Genomic DNA, 14,172 nt, shown 5'->3' on the forward strand with positions numbered 1-14,172 from the left:
TGTTAAGTCCTGACATTTAAGTACATCTCACCTATGTAAAAGCTAGCCCTTGAGATGTCATCACATTGTCAATCAGCCAGTTTTCAATTCTTGTGGTGACAGTGTCTGACCTCACAAGTCCAAATTAGGCAATCCATCCTGAAGATGAAGCAGTGCTTTGGAGTGAAGTTAATTCCAGAAACAAAACTAGTCAAAATTTTGTTGTTTTTTTTAATATGCCCCCCAATTTTTGGGGGGGGGTGGTAGAGGGGATAACCTAAGATTTAATGTTTCTTAAGTATTACAAAATAGCACTGACCACAGAGAACTTCCAAGTTCTACTTACCTCTTAAGTAGAACTTAAGCATTCAACGCTTTTAAGTCCCACAATTCCAAGTTTCAAGCCTCCTTTAAGCCTTTTCTTATCCTTCCCACCTTTTTAAAAGAGAGAAATGAAAGTCTTGGCAGGCCTGCTGCCTTTTCAAGAGGGTACTATCTTAACTGCCTTGTAAAATGGCCTCGCATGGTGAAAGCTACCTTCACAATTCACGGATCTCATCAAAACACTGATGCAAAAGAGGCCCCAACCATCTATATATCAGTGTTTTACTTAACATTTGTTATGTCTAATATAGTGAGCCTAAGGGGTCAGAAACAGAAAAAGTCAGATTTGAATCCATGGTGTGCCTAGGTTTTGTTTAATTAGATCGTGATTGCTCAAACAGTACTTTTAAAATGATTATATATAAACTGACTCCAAAGAACGACAACGTCAGAATAAAAACAAAGTATTGATAGTTTCATCCTAGAAAAAGAACCATAAAGCTCACACAGTTATAAAAGTGCTACTGTCCAGAGTCAGTCTAAAGATACCTACACCTGTCACCCAGCCACATACACTCTTTGACAAAGGACGGCATACACTTTCTTGGGACAACAATTATGGCTGTTGGTTTAGTTCAAGAGCTTAACATAGCACTGATTACCAAAAAACGTTGGCATTTTCACAGCCAGTCAGTCTGTTAGAGAAACTACCGAAAGCCCCATTCCTGTCTTAAGAGCCTAAGAAATGGAGCCATCTCTAATTCTTTCCCACAGGGAAGAATGTAATACCAGTCAAATTATCTGTGGTTAGGATTACTGGTCATAAATAAATAAATAAGTAAAAATAAATAAATGTAGAGGGAACTCGGGAAAGGACACTCACGAACCGATAATACGCAGAATAAGACTCATTACTGAGCCTGGCTCTGCACCACAAGGTTTTGGGTACAATGCAGATCCACCCAGAGACCAACTTTCCCCCTCTCAGTTCTGTGGCTTCTTCAATTGGGAGGAAGGTTTTGCTTAACTGGATCTCTGCTTCCTGAAAAAATCAACTCTACCCGTGAAGAACAGCTATTTCAGATGCTAAGTACTCAGAATGACAGTCTTCTATAGATTTGGCTATCATTCACTGATCAAAATGAAAACCAAATAGTCAATTTGTAGGAAAACATTAACCACTGGAACACTATTGATACCACAATTCATTTATATGGAGTCACCTACTGTGAAAATTACTTTCTCCAGTTTTAGCATGCAGCATAAATGACCTTTCATCCTGAGAACACCTTTTTATTGAGTGTTCACAAGAGAAAGAACTAAAGACATAACAGCTCATAGGTATTTTTCTCTTTTTAGTATTCCAGCAAACTCAAGCTTGTGCACACTTCAATACCATCTCATCAGAAAACAAGATTATAGATTTCACAGCCTTTTCATTAAAGGGAGGAAATGTGTGTATTTGCTATTCTGCAACTGCTTGCCATGTCAGTCTCAGTGCTCATCTCAGGACACTGTGTGTTGTGTTCTTGAGTAGGTCAAAAATGTTTACCCAGTACAAATATATACCTGAAGTGGTCAAATAACACTTTCCATAAAATTTTTCTAAGATTATAGTTTTAACTTTAAATAATGGCTACAACTAACCAACATGCAAAAATTCTCATACTACACAGAAATTGATCATACAATGCATTGACCACCTTACTGCATTTAAAAGTCTTTATTCTGAACTGAACTGTATTCCCAATCAGCCTAAGCATACAGGATCTGCTTAGAGCAGAGCTGACAAAGACAGGAAGAATCTGAAGACCATCTGCATGGCCACCTGGGAGCAGAACAGGCTGAGTGTAAGTGACTGTCACACAGTCCACCCAGTCACAATTGAGCCTGCTTCCTTTCTTTTCATCCAGGGAATACGTGCACAAAGGCAACTGCCCAGAGTCAAGCAAGGACCCCTTTACAGGGCATTCTTCCAAAACAAATAAATAGCTAGATAAAATGAAAGGGGTAAATTAGAAAACTTATAACAACAGAAACCAAAACCCTCTTCAGAATAAGAGACAATGTCTATGTAAAGTTCACTCAAAAAAAAAAAAAAAAAAAAAAAAAAACCAAAAACCTAGTTTTCTTGCAGTTTGTTCCTAAGGATTTGATTTTTATTTTATTGGGCACAACAGGAACTAAATTATTAATAAAATAAAGGCTTGTTTATTTTTATCTTGCTGTGGATAATTTGTACAAAGTTTCCAAATTTCTGAAACAATGGAAAATGGGTCTTTGATGGTGGGAGCAGGATGTCAGGTTCTAATGAGTATCTCAAGGGTTTGTCTGCAATGTGCTTTTTGTGAGTGCCCATGCTGGGAAAATGTTCTCAGTAATATGAAGATGCTGGTGCACTTTTCCTAGTACACAACTTCTTACACAACCACATGCGTTACATTCATAGACAGATTTACAATTTGAAAGAAAAAAAAAGTTCTCTCAATAAAATTAGGGGTTTTTGTTTTTGTTTTTTTCCTTTCTTTTTTACAAACTGTAGTTCAACCAAAGTTCTCCATCTCCTCATGCAGATGCACTCATCATCTCCAGTGGGTGTGAAGCAGAAACATACTTGGGCACAGATCCCACAGGTTCTGGCTCACTCCATGCTGCATATTCTGCTTTGAATACCACACTAACTTTGGGGCCATCTCAGACCTGATGCCTTGGTCTTTTTGCTCCTTAGATGTGTTTGTTTTCATTCATCCTCATCATCGTCATCCTCCTCTCCATCAGACAGGGATGTACAAGGCCGGATCTGTCTGTAGCGGTCAAGCCATTTTTCTACCATTTGTGTGACCAAGGGGTGGTTTCTCCTCCGAGAGCTTTTCTGCATGGCCACTAGAACTCCCCCTTCAGTCACACAGCAGTCCAGCCACTCTCTGAGCAGTTTCTCTTGCTGCTCCTCATTACCTAGCTTTTAGAGGAAAATGAAGAAAAGGCAAAGTAACACAGTAGGTCAGACACTTGGTAGGGAATAACCTGCAGCTACTTTGATAATGAAAAAGTAAAAGCAAACAACCGTTTCTATCTAAATTCAAGCTTTCATCAGTTATCATTAAAACCCAGAAGGTTTTTTGTGGTTGAAATTAATGAGGATATAGCAATAGCCTTCCTCCCAACACCCAGAAGGTCATTTATTTGACATGCCCCTCACAAAAAAATGCCAAGAAAAGGGATGACAAGGTAAGTTCACTGGGTAAATTACATTTGGGCTAGAACTGTACGTGTTATGGCCTATGAATTCTTTTCCTTGATACTGTGCTTTTCAGTGTTTTGTGGGCATTATATATAATAAACAGCCAATAATTTTCTACAACATGGACTTTCTTGGTATTCTTTTATATATATCCTCAACTATCTGCCTGGCTAGTTTACACTGCTGTCACCTCATGTACTCCTATGTCTCACTGGACTCTGGCTCACTCAAGAAGGCAAAGCTCTACTCCCCTTACAGTGTCTTAAAATTCTCTAACTGGATGTGGTAGCTAGCACACACCTTTAATCCCCGGCAAACTGAAAACCTGTCTCAAAACAAAACCCATCTTAGAAATCTGCCAAGACTAACACCATGGCAGCCCTCTCCCATCTCTATTTAAGCCACAAGTCCAGTAAGCTGCCTTTCTAAGTTTGAAAATGTCAGCCAGAAAAACACTGACTGGTGCTTACAGAGAAAAAGCAGTTCCCATACCCACTCACAAGTGCCTTACCCCTGCAGATGCTACCACTTGTGCAAGGAGCAGACAGTTGGTTTCTGGTCACTGTTGAGGTGAGTTAGCATGCTACTTACCTCCTGAGCAGAAAGGAAGTGCACGTGGAGGAGCTTCCTTTCACTGTCAACCAGAGGCAAAAATGTGATGGTGACATCATCATCAGTGTTCAGATTAGCACCAGCACCTCGGTTGCCATAACCATCATTCTCCATGGCAACCAGAGCAGAGAAGTGGCCCCTTGTATATCCCAGAGCAATTGGACTTTTCCAACAGAAACTCTGTTCCCACAACAAAGGCAAATAAACTCCTAGAAAAAAAAGAGCAAAGGAAGAAGTGCCTATCCAACCCCCCACACCCACTGCTCTACCTGCGAAAATCTGACCCTTCTTCCCATTAATTATTGCTTTGAGGGCACAGATAATATAATCATAGTAAACAAGCCTACTAGAGTGCTCTTAAGTAATGGCTTACCTTGAAACCGAGTATATCCTAAAGTTTCTCCCCGGAAACTCTTATAATATTTTACTCCATAAACTATAATTGGTCGTCTAAGAATATGTGCAAGTACAAAAATGTGTGTCTGCTCCAAACTTGCTCCAGGCTGTACACACACAAAAAGAAAAGACAATTTTTCTTAAAAACAATTACCAGTCCCAAAAACTGCTGTGTAAAAAACAATACTATCTTCAGTGTAGTATCTCAATCCATTTCCAAGAAGAAACGGATTGTCAAATTAAAGAAATTGATTATCCAAATAGCGAAGTCTATGAATAAGTATTCATATCCAAACTCACAAATACCGTGTGGACAATTATTTCTAGGTGTCCCTTGCTATCCATTCTTAGCATGAATTCTCCAATCTCAGAAAACGGGTTCAGATAGCAAGGGACACTTCACAAAATGGCAGCACTTACGCTTACTGTAAAAGACATACCTACAACAAAGTGTTGGTTTTGTTTTCTTCACTGTGTACTGAGTTAAATAGCAGTATTCCTGAATTGGACCATTCTCCAACTATAAGCACTCCAGTAACACATGGCCATGAGATACATTATTTGACAAATTAGCCACTGTGGACCCTGCACAAATGGCCCAAACAGGAGAAACTTCTCATCTAAGGTTTCAATGAACCTACTTAGACAAAGTTATTTGTTCAGAGTAGGCCAGATTGTGCTTTTTCCCTTACCTATAACCTATGTGAGTGCAGTCATGAGGGAACAATCTAGAGTATTTCTTTCTCCAAGCCTGAGAGCTCAGTTCCATTCTTTAGTTGCCTACTGTGAGCTTGAACCCAACGACTGGAGCTACTGTGGAGGGCAGTAAAACATACGGCCTCTGATACTGAGGAAGAACAAGCAACCTGGACTGTAATGCATGAAAGAACCCGTAGTCAAGCAGCAGAGTTCTGCATTGATGGTCTAACAAACAGTAGTCAGCACCTAGACAGAACCCAAGCTGGCCAAACACACGGCAAGCATGGTCTGATCAGACGGTCTGAAGAACTCAACAATATGCATTACAACTCTTTCAAAAAATGAAGCAGAACAAAACAGCAAAGTGTGATGCAGCCTTACCTGACTAGCTAGAGAGAGTATAAATGCCCAGTCTTCTTGCCACTGTTCTTCCCTTAGTGAAAAATGTAAACCGAAGCTCTGAGAATACCATGATTCCCAGTCTTTCCAGCGTGTGTAAAACCTAGCAAGCAAAAGGCAAACAAAATCATAAGTGCTAGCTTTGAACCAGCAGTATACTACACTGCCCCAAATATTTAGGATTAAAAGAGAAACCATGTCTCAAAATACCAAAATATTCCCCCCCCCCAAAAAAAAATTAGTGTAGGTCTTTTGGGGTATTTTGGTTTTTTGCAGTTTCTGTCAAGAAATTAATGCCTACATTCTAGTACCAGACACATTTTAGCATATCTCCAGCCAGAATCAAATTCGATAACTAACTCTAGAAAAGCGAAGAAAAGTTTTATTTTCATTTAATTGTATCTACTGGCTTAATAAATTCAACCCACTTAAAAGCCAGCAATAGTGCCACACACCTATAATCTCACACTACAGAATTTGCAGCCACCCTGGGCTATGCAGTGAGACTCTTAAAAACAAAGACTGTCAAAATGTCATTTGAGGTATTAGACACAAAGATGCCACATTTCTCCAGTGATGTATTAGTATGCTATATGTAAATACAATGCCTCAGAAACATCCCACCATGTTGTTAAGAATATGAAGATCACATGGGTTCTAACAGGACATGCTTATAATCCCAACAGTTGATAGTTAGAATAGGATCAGGAGCTCAAGGATCATCCTCAGCTATATACAGAGGTTTTGTCTAGCTTAGGTATTTAAGACCTTCTATCAAAAAACCAAACTAATAAATATCACCACTTGAAACTGTTTTGTTTTCGAACAAATAAAATCTCATGATTACATGGTAATCTTTTGCTGTAACTAGAAAACCAATCCCTTCTTTATATTTAATACCCATTAAGATGGTTCTCATACAATAAATTAGGCAAACATAAAAATCACAATGGGTCAATGGGAGTCTGAAGCAAAAATAAAATCTATTCTTTTACATCAGGTATACAATTAAAAACAAACGGGGTCTGGCAGCACACACCTGTAATCCTAGTGTGTGGGGAGCTGAGACAGAAGATTTACAAGTTTCATATCAGTTCCATACAAGTTCCAAATCCATAGAATTCCACAGACTAGGAAAATTACTTGAAGAAATTACTAATGTGATGACATTAGAAATGAATCTAAAAGTGCAAACAGCAAGCTAATCTGGTATTGATAAAGTGACTGGCACATAAATCAATAGGGAAAAATTGAAAGTCCAGAAACAAATCTTACTTTATAGTCAAATTTTAAAACTTTAAGACCAGAATTTCACCAAAATTGTCATGTTGTCATCCAGAACAACAACAACAACCAGCAACGCCCTCTGAAGTAAAGACAGCCATTTAAATGTGAAACACTGCATTTCTCTCTAATGCATTTAAGTTACAGGGGAAAAAGCAAAAGACAAGAAAACTTCAGCAGAGAAATTTAGCCTATCTTTCAAGTAACTTAATAAAGGGTTCTGTGAAAACTAAGCTTACAAACTTCAGAGTTTCTAAAACATGATGTTTGTGGTGGTTGGAATAGGAATGCCCCACAGACTCGTGTGTTTGAAAGCTTGGCCCATAGGGAGTGGCACTATTAGGAGGTGTGGCTTGGTTGGAGGACGTGTCACTGTTGGGACAGGCTTGAGGTCATCTATGCTCAAGCTATGGCCCACATGGCACACAGTCTCCTGCTGCATGCAGATCAAGATGTAGAACTCTCAGCTCCTTCTCCTGCAGCATGTCTGTCTGCACACTGCCATGCTTCCCACCATGACAATAACGGACTAAACCTTGGAACTGAAGCTAATGTTTTCCTTTATCAGAGTGGGTATGATCATAGTGTTTCTTCACAACAACAAAACCCAAACTAAGACAATGTTTCCGAGATTTAATTCTTAATTGATTAAAAAGTATTTTCAGAGCTCTCAGTGGTTAAGAGCCTGTCTTGCAGAAGACCCAAGTTCAATTCTCAGCACCTATATGGTGGTTCACTATGCTCTGTAACACAAGTTCCAGGGGATCCCATGCCCTTTTCTGACTTCTGTGGGCCCCAAGCACACATGTAGCACACAGACATACATACAAGAGAAACACTAATAACATGTTTGAAAAAATACGCAAGCATTTCTCTTTCACAATAGTTTAGTGTTCAAAGAATATCTGAACGTTTGAAAGGCAATAAATACACAGTTTTTAACAGCTTAAAGGAAACAATTTTTTTTTAACTGGCAATGCATAGCTGGAATTTTTTAAAAATTTATTTGTGAGCCGGCAGGTAGAGGTACAAGCCTTTAATTCTAGCACTCAGGAGGCAGAGGCAGGCAGATCTCTGTGAGTTCAAGGCCAGCCTGGTCTACAGAGCAAGTCTAAGACAGCCAAGGCTACACAGAGAAACCTTGTTTTGAAACACCCCCTCCCAAAAGAATTGTGTGTGTGTGTGTGTGTGTGTGTGTGTGTGTGTGTGTGTGTGTGTGTTGTAGTTGATCTGTGTGAGTGTGTGAAACAATGTATAAAGTCAAAACACAACTTTCAGGAGTAGGTTCTCTCCTTCCTCCATGGGCCCTGGAGTTAAACTCAGGTCGACAGGTGTGGCAACAAGTTCTTTTACTTCTGGAGCCATTTCACTGGCCCAGAAACTTCTTAGTTAGTACTTAATTATTTTATGAATGAGACATCTCTAAATTAGGCAGAAATTAAGTAATGATTGCAATCAAAACTCAAACCGAGAGAATTCTTTAAACTAAAATGCTCAAATAATTATACACACACACTGAGATCAAATTCTCAGCCCCTAATGCTAGTGGGCACATAAGGACCATGGACCCAATGTATAAACAAGTGGTACAGGCAAATTTAGATTAATATTTGAAAAGCCAATTCCCTGTCCATGGATTCTAAGACGCAATATTATCAAAGCTGACAATATTCTTGCCATCAATCTACAAATTCTATGCAAAAACAATCAAAGTCTTGGCTAGCTTTTTGTAAAAACTGTTAAACAGACCATAAAGTTAGTCACACATACGTGCGCATGCACGCACACACACACACACGTGGGGGACGGGACTAAAGGACGCAGAATAGGAATTCTTCAAATAGAAGTACTGATAATTCTGATGGAAAAAAACAAGAGTCCAGAGAACAACAGTCTTTTCAGTAAACGGTACAATTAAATTTCCAGAGAATTAAGAGAGCTCATAATAAATGGATCAAATACCTAAATTAAATTAAACCTAAAACTATAAACTAAAAATGAAAACTATAAAATTGTTTGGGGTTGGGGCTTCTACAAATGTGATAAAACACGTCAAAGACTGGGACAGGAGAGATGGCTCAGCGGTTAAGAGAACTGCCTGCTCTTCCAAAGGTCCTGAGTTCAATTCCCATCAACTACATAGTGGCTCACAATCATCTATGATGAGATCTGGTGCCCTCTTCTGGCCTGCAGGTGTCCATGACTGCAAAACATGCAGGGCAGTCTCTTAACTGAGAGTCCTTCCTCCCAAATGATTCTAGTTCGTATCAGGTTGACAAAACACTAGCCAGCACAGGCCTTTAGCTAGAGAAGATATTGTTAGGCATGACTACAATAACATGTATAATTTTAAAAATACTGCCGGGCGTGGTGGCGCACGCCTTTAATCCCAGCACTCGGGAGGCAGAGGCAGGCGGATCGCTGTGAGTTCGAGGCCAGCCTGGTCTACAAAGTGAGTCCAGGACAACCAAGGCTACACAGAGAAACCCTGTCTCAAAAAACCAAAAAAAAAAAAAAAATACTGACAAACGACACGTATTAAAACTATGACTTTAGGTCTAGCGTGGGCTCAATGGATCCAGGTTCTATCCTCAGCACCCATACGGCACATACATTCAGGCAAAACACCCATTCACACAAAATAATAAAAAGCAATTTACATTTAAAAAATGACTATTGTCCCTCAAAGATATCATTAATCAGAAAATAAAAGCCACAGACAAAAGAAAACATTCACAGATCTAAAGAGGAACTTGATACATAAAGTGTGTCTGCAACAGAAAACACAACTCTCAAAGATTGAGCATAGAATGCTGGGGCCTAGCTTAGTAGTAGATGCTTGCTTAGCATGCCTACAGCCCTGATCTGAACACCAGGCACCAACGCATTAGAAAAAGGTGGGAAAATTAGAGAGAGAACATTTATGAGTGAACAATAAATTAGCACATGAAAAACATTCAGTATCACCATCCACAAAATAAATACAAATCAAGCAACAGTGAAGATACTTCATGTGCACAAGACTGTCTATAATCAGAACAATAACAAGTACTGGGGAGTTCACAAAAGTGAACTCTTCGTACAATGCGTATGTTGATAGAAGTTTAAAAGGGTCTGGACATTGTCAAATACAGTTTGGCCAAGCTGGGTATGGGGGTGCACGCCCTTAATCCCAGCACTAGGGAGGCAGAGGCAGGTTGATCACTGTGAGTTTGAGGCCAGCCTGGTCTACAAAGTAAGTCTAGGACATAGAAACACCCTGTCTCAAAAAAACCAAAGAACTATTGTTTGGCCATTTCTCTAGAAAAGCTAAACTGGAAACAACCTAATGTCCTTCCATTGGTAAATAACTGATAAAAATATTTGTCTATACTATGGAATATGCTTCAGTCATAGGCCAAATATTTTGTGATTCCATTTATATGAACTGTCCAGAAAAGAGAAACATATAGGTATAGGAAACAGTAATAATTCCCTGTAGCTAGGGCTTGAGAAGCAGAAGTAACTCAAAAAGAGAGATGAGTTTTCTTTTGGGGTGACAGATGTTCCATCACTCTGTTGAAGTGGTGGGTGTTACATCTGTAAGTTAAATAATAGGTAGTGAACAGTATGCTTTAAATGCCTTTTAGGGAAAATAGTACTTTAAATAAAGCTACTGTTTTAGAATATATATTACAAATTCAGCCTTATAGTTTCTGAACATATTAGTCTTGCTTTTTAGTATGTTGATTATTTTATTTGTGGCAGCCCAGTATTAACTAGATGTATCCATAGAGGGCATAACCATATATGGATATCTATGTCCAACAGAATTCTTAGCAGTCTACACTGAAAAATATAGCTTAAAATTACTACCAAATAAACAGTAGTTACTCTAAAAGATCTGTAATCATTTTTCCCCTTATTGACAGATTAGCCCTACCTGTTCCTCTAAGAAACTGGACAGACATTTTAATGAAATAATAGTCAGTTTTGGTCACCAATTTTACACAATCTAGAATTGCCAGGGAAGGAAGTCTCATTCAATGAGGGACCAACCCTCAAGGCTAGGCTAGCCTGTACGGAATTATATTAGGCCCAGTCTGTGTAGCACCACTTCCTGGGAAGACAGCAGGATTATATACAGTGGAGCATCAGCATGCATGCACTGACTCATTGCTCTCTTCTCTTGACTATGAATGATGTGACCTGTTGCTCAAATTCCTGCCACACTGACTTTCCCACTTGACTTTTAAAGATGGACTTTAATCTGAAATTGTGAGCCAAATATTATTAAATAGCTTTTGTCAGGGTGTTGTGTAGCAGTTTCCTCTGTGATGAATAATCTTTCATCTTAGAGGGAAATTTAAAACCAGATTATTTACAGAGAGATGAAACAAAAGGATGTTCTAAGGAGAGGAGAATCTGTTAAGACAGGTAGTTAACTCAGACTAGCTTCAGAAAGTCCCTGAAAGTGACTAGATTCACTAAGCCCCTCTCTCCCAAAGAGAATATAAACCGTAAAGATTGCTAAGAGAGGACTCAACAAGCCCAGTTGCCTGGAAGAAGCAGAGTCCAGCCAAACTCCCTATAAGAGGCTCGGACCAAGTGAGACACCTGGGATGAACCTGTTGAGCTGCATTCACGCTACACATGTGCTCCAGGGTTCCAGTTTTCATGAGCTGCCACCCACGCTTGAGTCATTTCTACTCCTAAAGTAACCTCCAACACACACTACCAATAAAACTCATTGGTTCATCAAACTTGACTTGACTTTCATCTGTGGTGGACTCCTTTTCTGAGGTGAGTAGATGGATGTTGCATCTCCCCAGGAAAAGTCCATCACACAACACCAGGTTATTTTATCACATTAACAGGAAAGGAAAATAAAAACTAGGACAATACTTTATACTCAGCCTTGAGAACATCAGCCAGCTCAGATAACGGGTATCCAACAGAACTGCACAGCTACAAACACATATAGGCATAAAAAACAGCCTAACCAGCTGGGCAGTGGTGATGCATGCTTTTAATCCCAGCACCTGGGAGGCAGAGGCAGGTGGCTCTCTGTGAGATTGAGGTCATCCTCGTCTCTTTAAAAAAAAAAACAAAACCAAAAACCCACCCCTAACCAAAAGTGATTCAAGTTCACATAATAGAACATTGCTTTCTTTTCTCTCACTAGGGATTTTAGAAGGCAGAAGATAATCTTCCCCAGTTGATTTACACTAGGCAAATTAGCAACTCAAAAAAGAACAGCTTTAAAGAAGGAACTACACAGTGATATGTTGGCTCTTCCTCTCCTGACCTAGATCAGGACCCAAGTTTCCCCACCACCCTTATTCTGCCATGTAATAGTCATATGTTGAGCTTAATGAGCAAACTAACAGTAACACTCCATCTCTTCCCGTTATAATCTCTAGCCTGACTCTATGCCCAGGATAGCAAAAGGATATCTCTATGATCCTTGCTTTCAACTGAGCTTTCTATATGAACTCAAAAGAATACCAAGCAAAGGTATCTTGTGGCAGAGATTCTAGAAGATGGCAACAAGGCATACTTCATATCCTGAGTCCTGTCCACATAATGGCCCCGTTAGAATCAAGACAACTAAGAGCTGTGCTGCAAAGCCACAATGCTATCATCATCTCATGTTGTCTTTCTCTAACCAAACGTCCCTAAATAACTCATTTACGTGCCTTTACTGCCTCTTCCCACCCGTGCACTAGACTAACAGAAGAACCTCAAATGACTCAGTCTGGTCCAAATAGAAATATCAGAAGATGACCTACTACCAGTTTTAAGCAACAGGAAGAATGAGCCCCAAAGTTACTATTATTTAGCCACAAACGTCTTTTAAGAATTAAAGAATAAAAAATAAAACCTTCTCAAGTAGGGGAAAGAGTGATCAACTACTGAAATTCACAATTTATTTCTGGCCTTACAAAATAAAGTCAATTACTACCAAAGAAAAACTACCCATCTGTCCTGGGTGATATGTTTGTATGGAGCAAAATTTTGGGGGACAAGGTCTTTATACATAGCCTTGATCTCAGTCTCCCTGGCACTTCCATCTCAAATGACATGGCTGGGGTTACAGAGGTATACCACTATGTCCTGATCCATGCTGCTTTTCAATCAATATTTGAAAGGTGACAAGATTTACCCCAGTTTAGATTTGGCTCTCCAGCTAATAAACTAAATTTCATCAGCAAGAGGAATATTGCATTTTACAGGGCAATTACATTAAACTTACAAGGCAGATCTGGGGGGGGGGGGGGTTAAAAAAAAAAACTGCCATCATAGAGACCAAATCAATCACATTTTACGGTATAGGAAGGACTGACATACAGATGCAGAAGCATGCACACACACAAACTTAACAATAAATCTTTTTTAAAAAATTTTATGTAAGAAGGGCTAGAGAGATAGCACAATAATTTTTGTTTGCTTGGATTCTTGTTGTTGTTTTTCCAAGACAAGGTTTCTTTATGTAGCCCTGGCTGTTTTGGAACTTGCTCTATAGACCAGGCTGGCCTCAAACTCACAGGCCTACCTACCTCAGCCTCCCAAGTACTGGGATTAAAGGTGAGAGCCACCACTGCCTGGCTGAGATGAGTCACTAGTTAACAATTACTTGCTGCTCTTATAGAGAACCTGGGTTTGATTCCTAGTACCCACATAAAAGTTGTCTGTAGTTTCAGTTCCAAGAAATCCAATATTCTGACCTTCTTGGGTACTAGACACACACATGGTACATAGGCACAAATGCAGGCAACATGCCTACACACATAAATTTTTATATATATATGAACAGAAAAGTAACTCACTACTACAAGGACATAATCCAGCAAGTAGAGTTCTACACTGAAACAGGAAAGGGTTTTCAGCTCACCAATGTGAACAGTCATGGAGGCTGTCGTGCAGGGCTTTCCGAAGCACCGAATCTTTGTCATAAATGCCCCAGGTAGCTTGTAGTACTGAGTCAAGTAAACAATCTCCCGCAGTCCGGTTCCAAAGTGCATACAATCGACTGTCCAGACGTGTAGCCAACTCCAAAGACCAGTTTATAATGGGAGACTCTTCCTCTAGCTCTAAGAGAAATTTAAATAATACATTCATTTTCTTTTTTGGTTTTTTGTTTGGTTTGTTTGTTTGTTTGAGACAGGACTTCTCTGTGTAGCCTTAGCTGCCCTGAATTCACTTTGTAGACCAGGCTAGCCTCAAACTCATAAGAGATCTGCCTGTTTCTGCCTCCC

At 39.5% G+C, this 14,172-nt stretch overlaps 1 protein-coding gene across 2 annotated transcripts in view; it reads right to left on the reverse strand.

Annotated features, from left to right (window-relative positions):
* Nucleotides 1-661: 661 nt before the first annotated feature.
* Nucleotides 662-14,172, reverse strand: part of ZRANB1 (zinc finger RANBP2-type containing 1) — a 63,762-nt gene continuing 50,251 nt past the window's right edge. For both annotated transcript variants that reach the window (XM_084772688.1, XM_084772687.1), the window contains 5 exons: nt 13,809-14,007; nt 5,633-5,753; nt 4,530-4,659; nt 4,136-4,365; nt 662-3,262 (listed from right to left, as the gene is read on the reverse strand). In XM_084772688.1, the coding sequence (XP_084628814.1) occupies nt 3,044-3,262; nt 4,136-4,365; nt 4,530-4,659; nt 5,633-5,753; nt 13,809-14,007 (899 nt within the window). In that variant the 3' untranslated portion in view covers nt 662-3,043. The remainder of the gene's footprint in view (nt 3,263-4,135; nt 4,366-4,529; nt 4,660-5,632; nt 5,754-13,808; nt 14,008-14,172) is intronic.

This window comes from Acomys minous (genome assembly GCF_964271855.1).
Source record: "Acomys minous genome assembly, chromosome: 2".
NCBI classification, from domain to species: Eukaryota; Metazoa; Chordata; class Mammalia; order Rodentia; family Muridae; genus Acomys; species Acomys minous.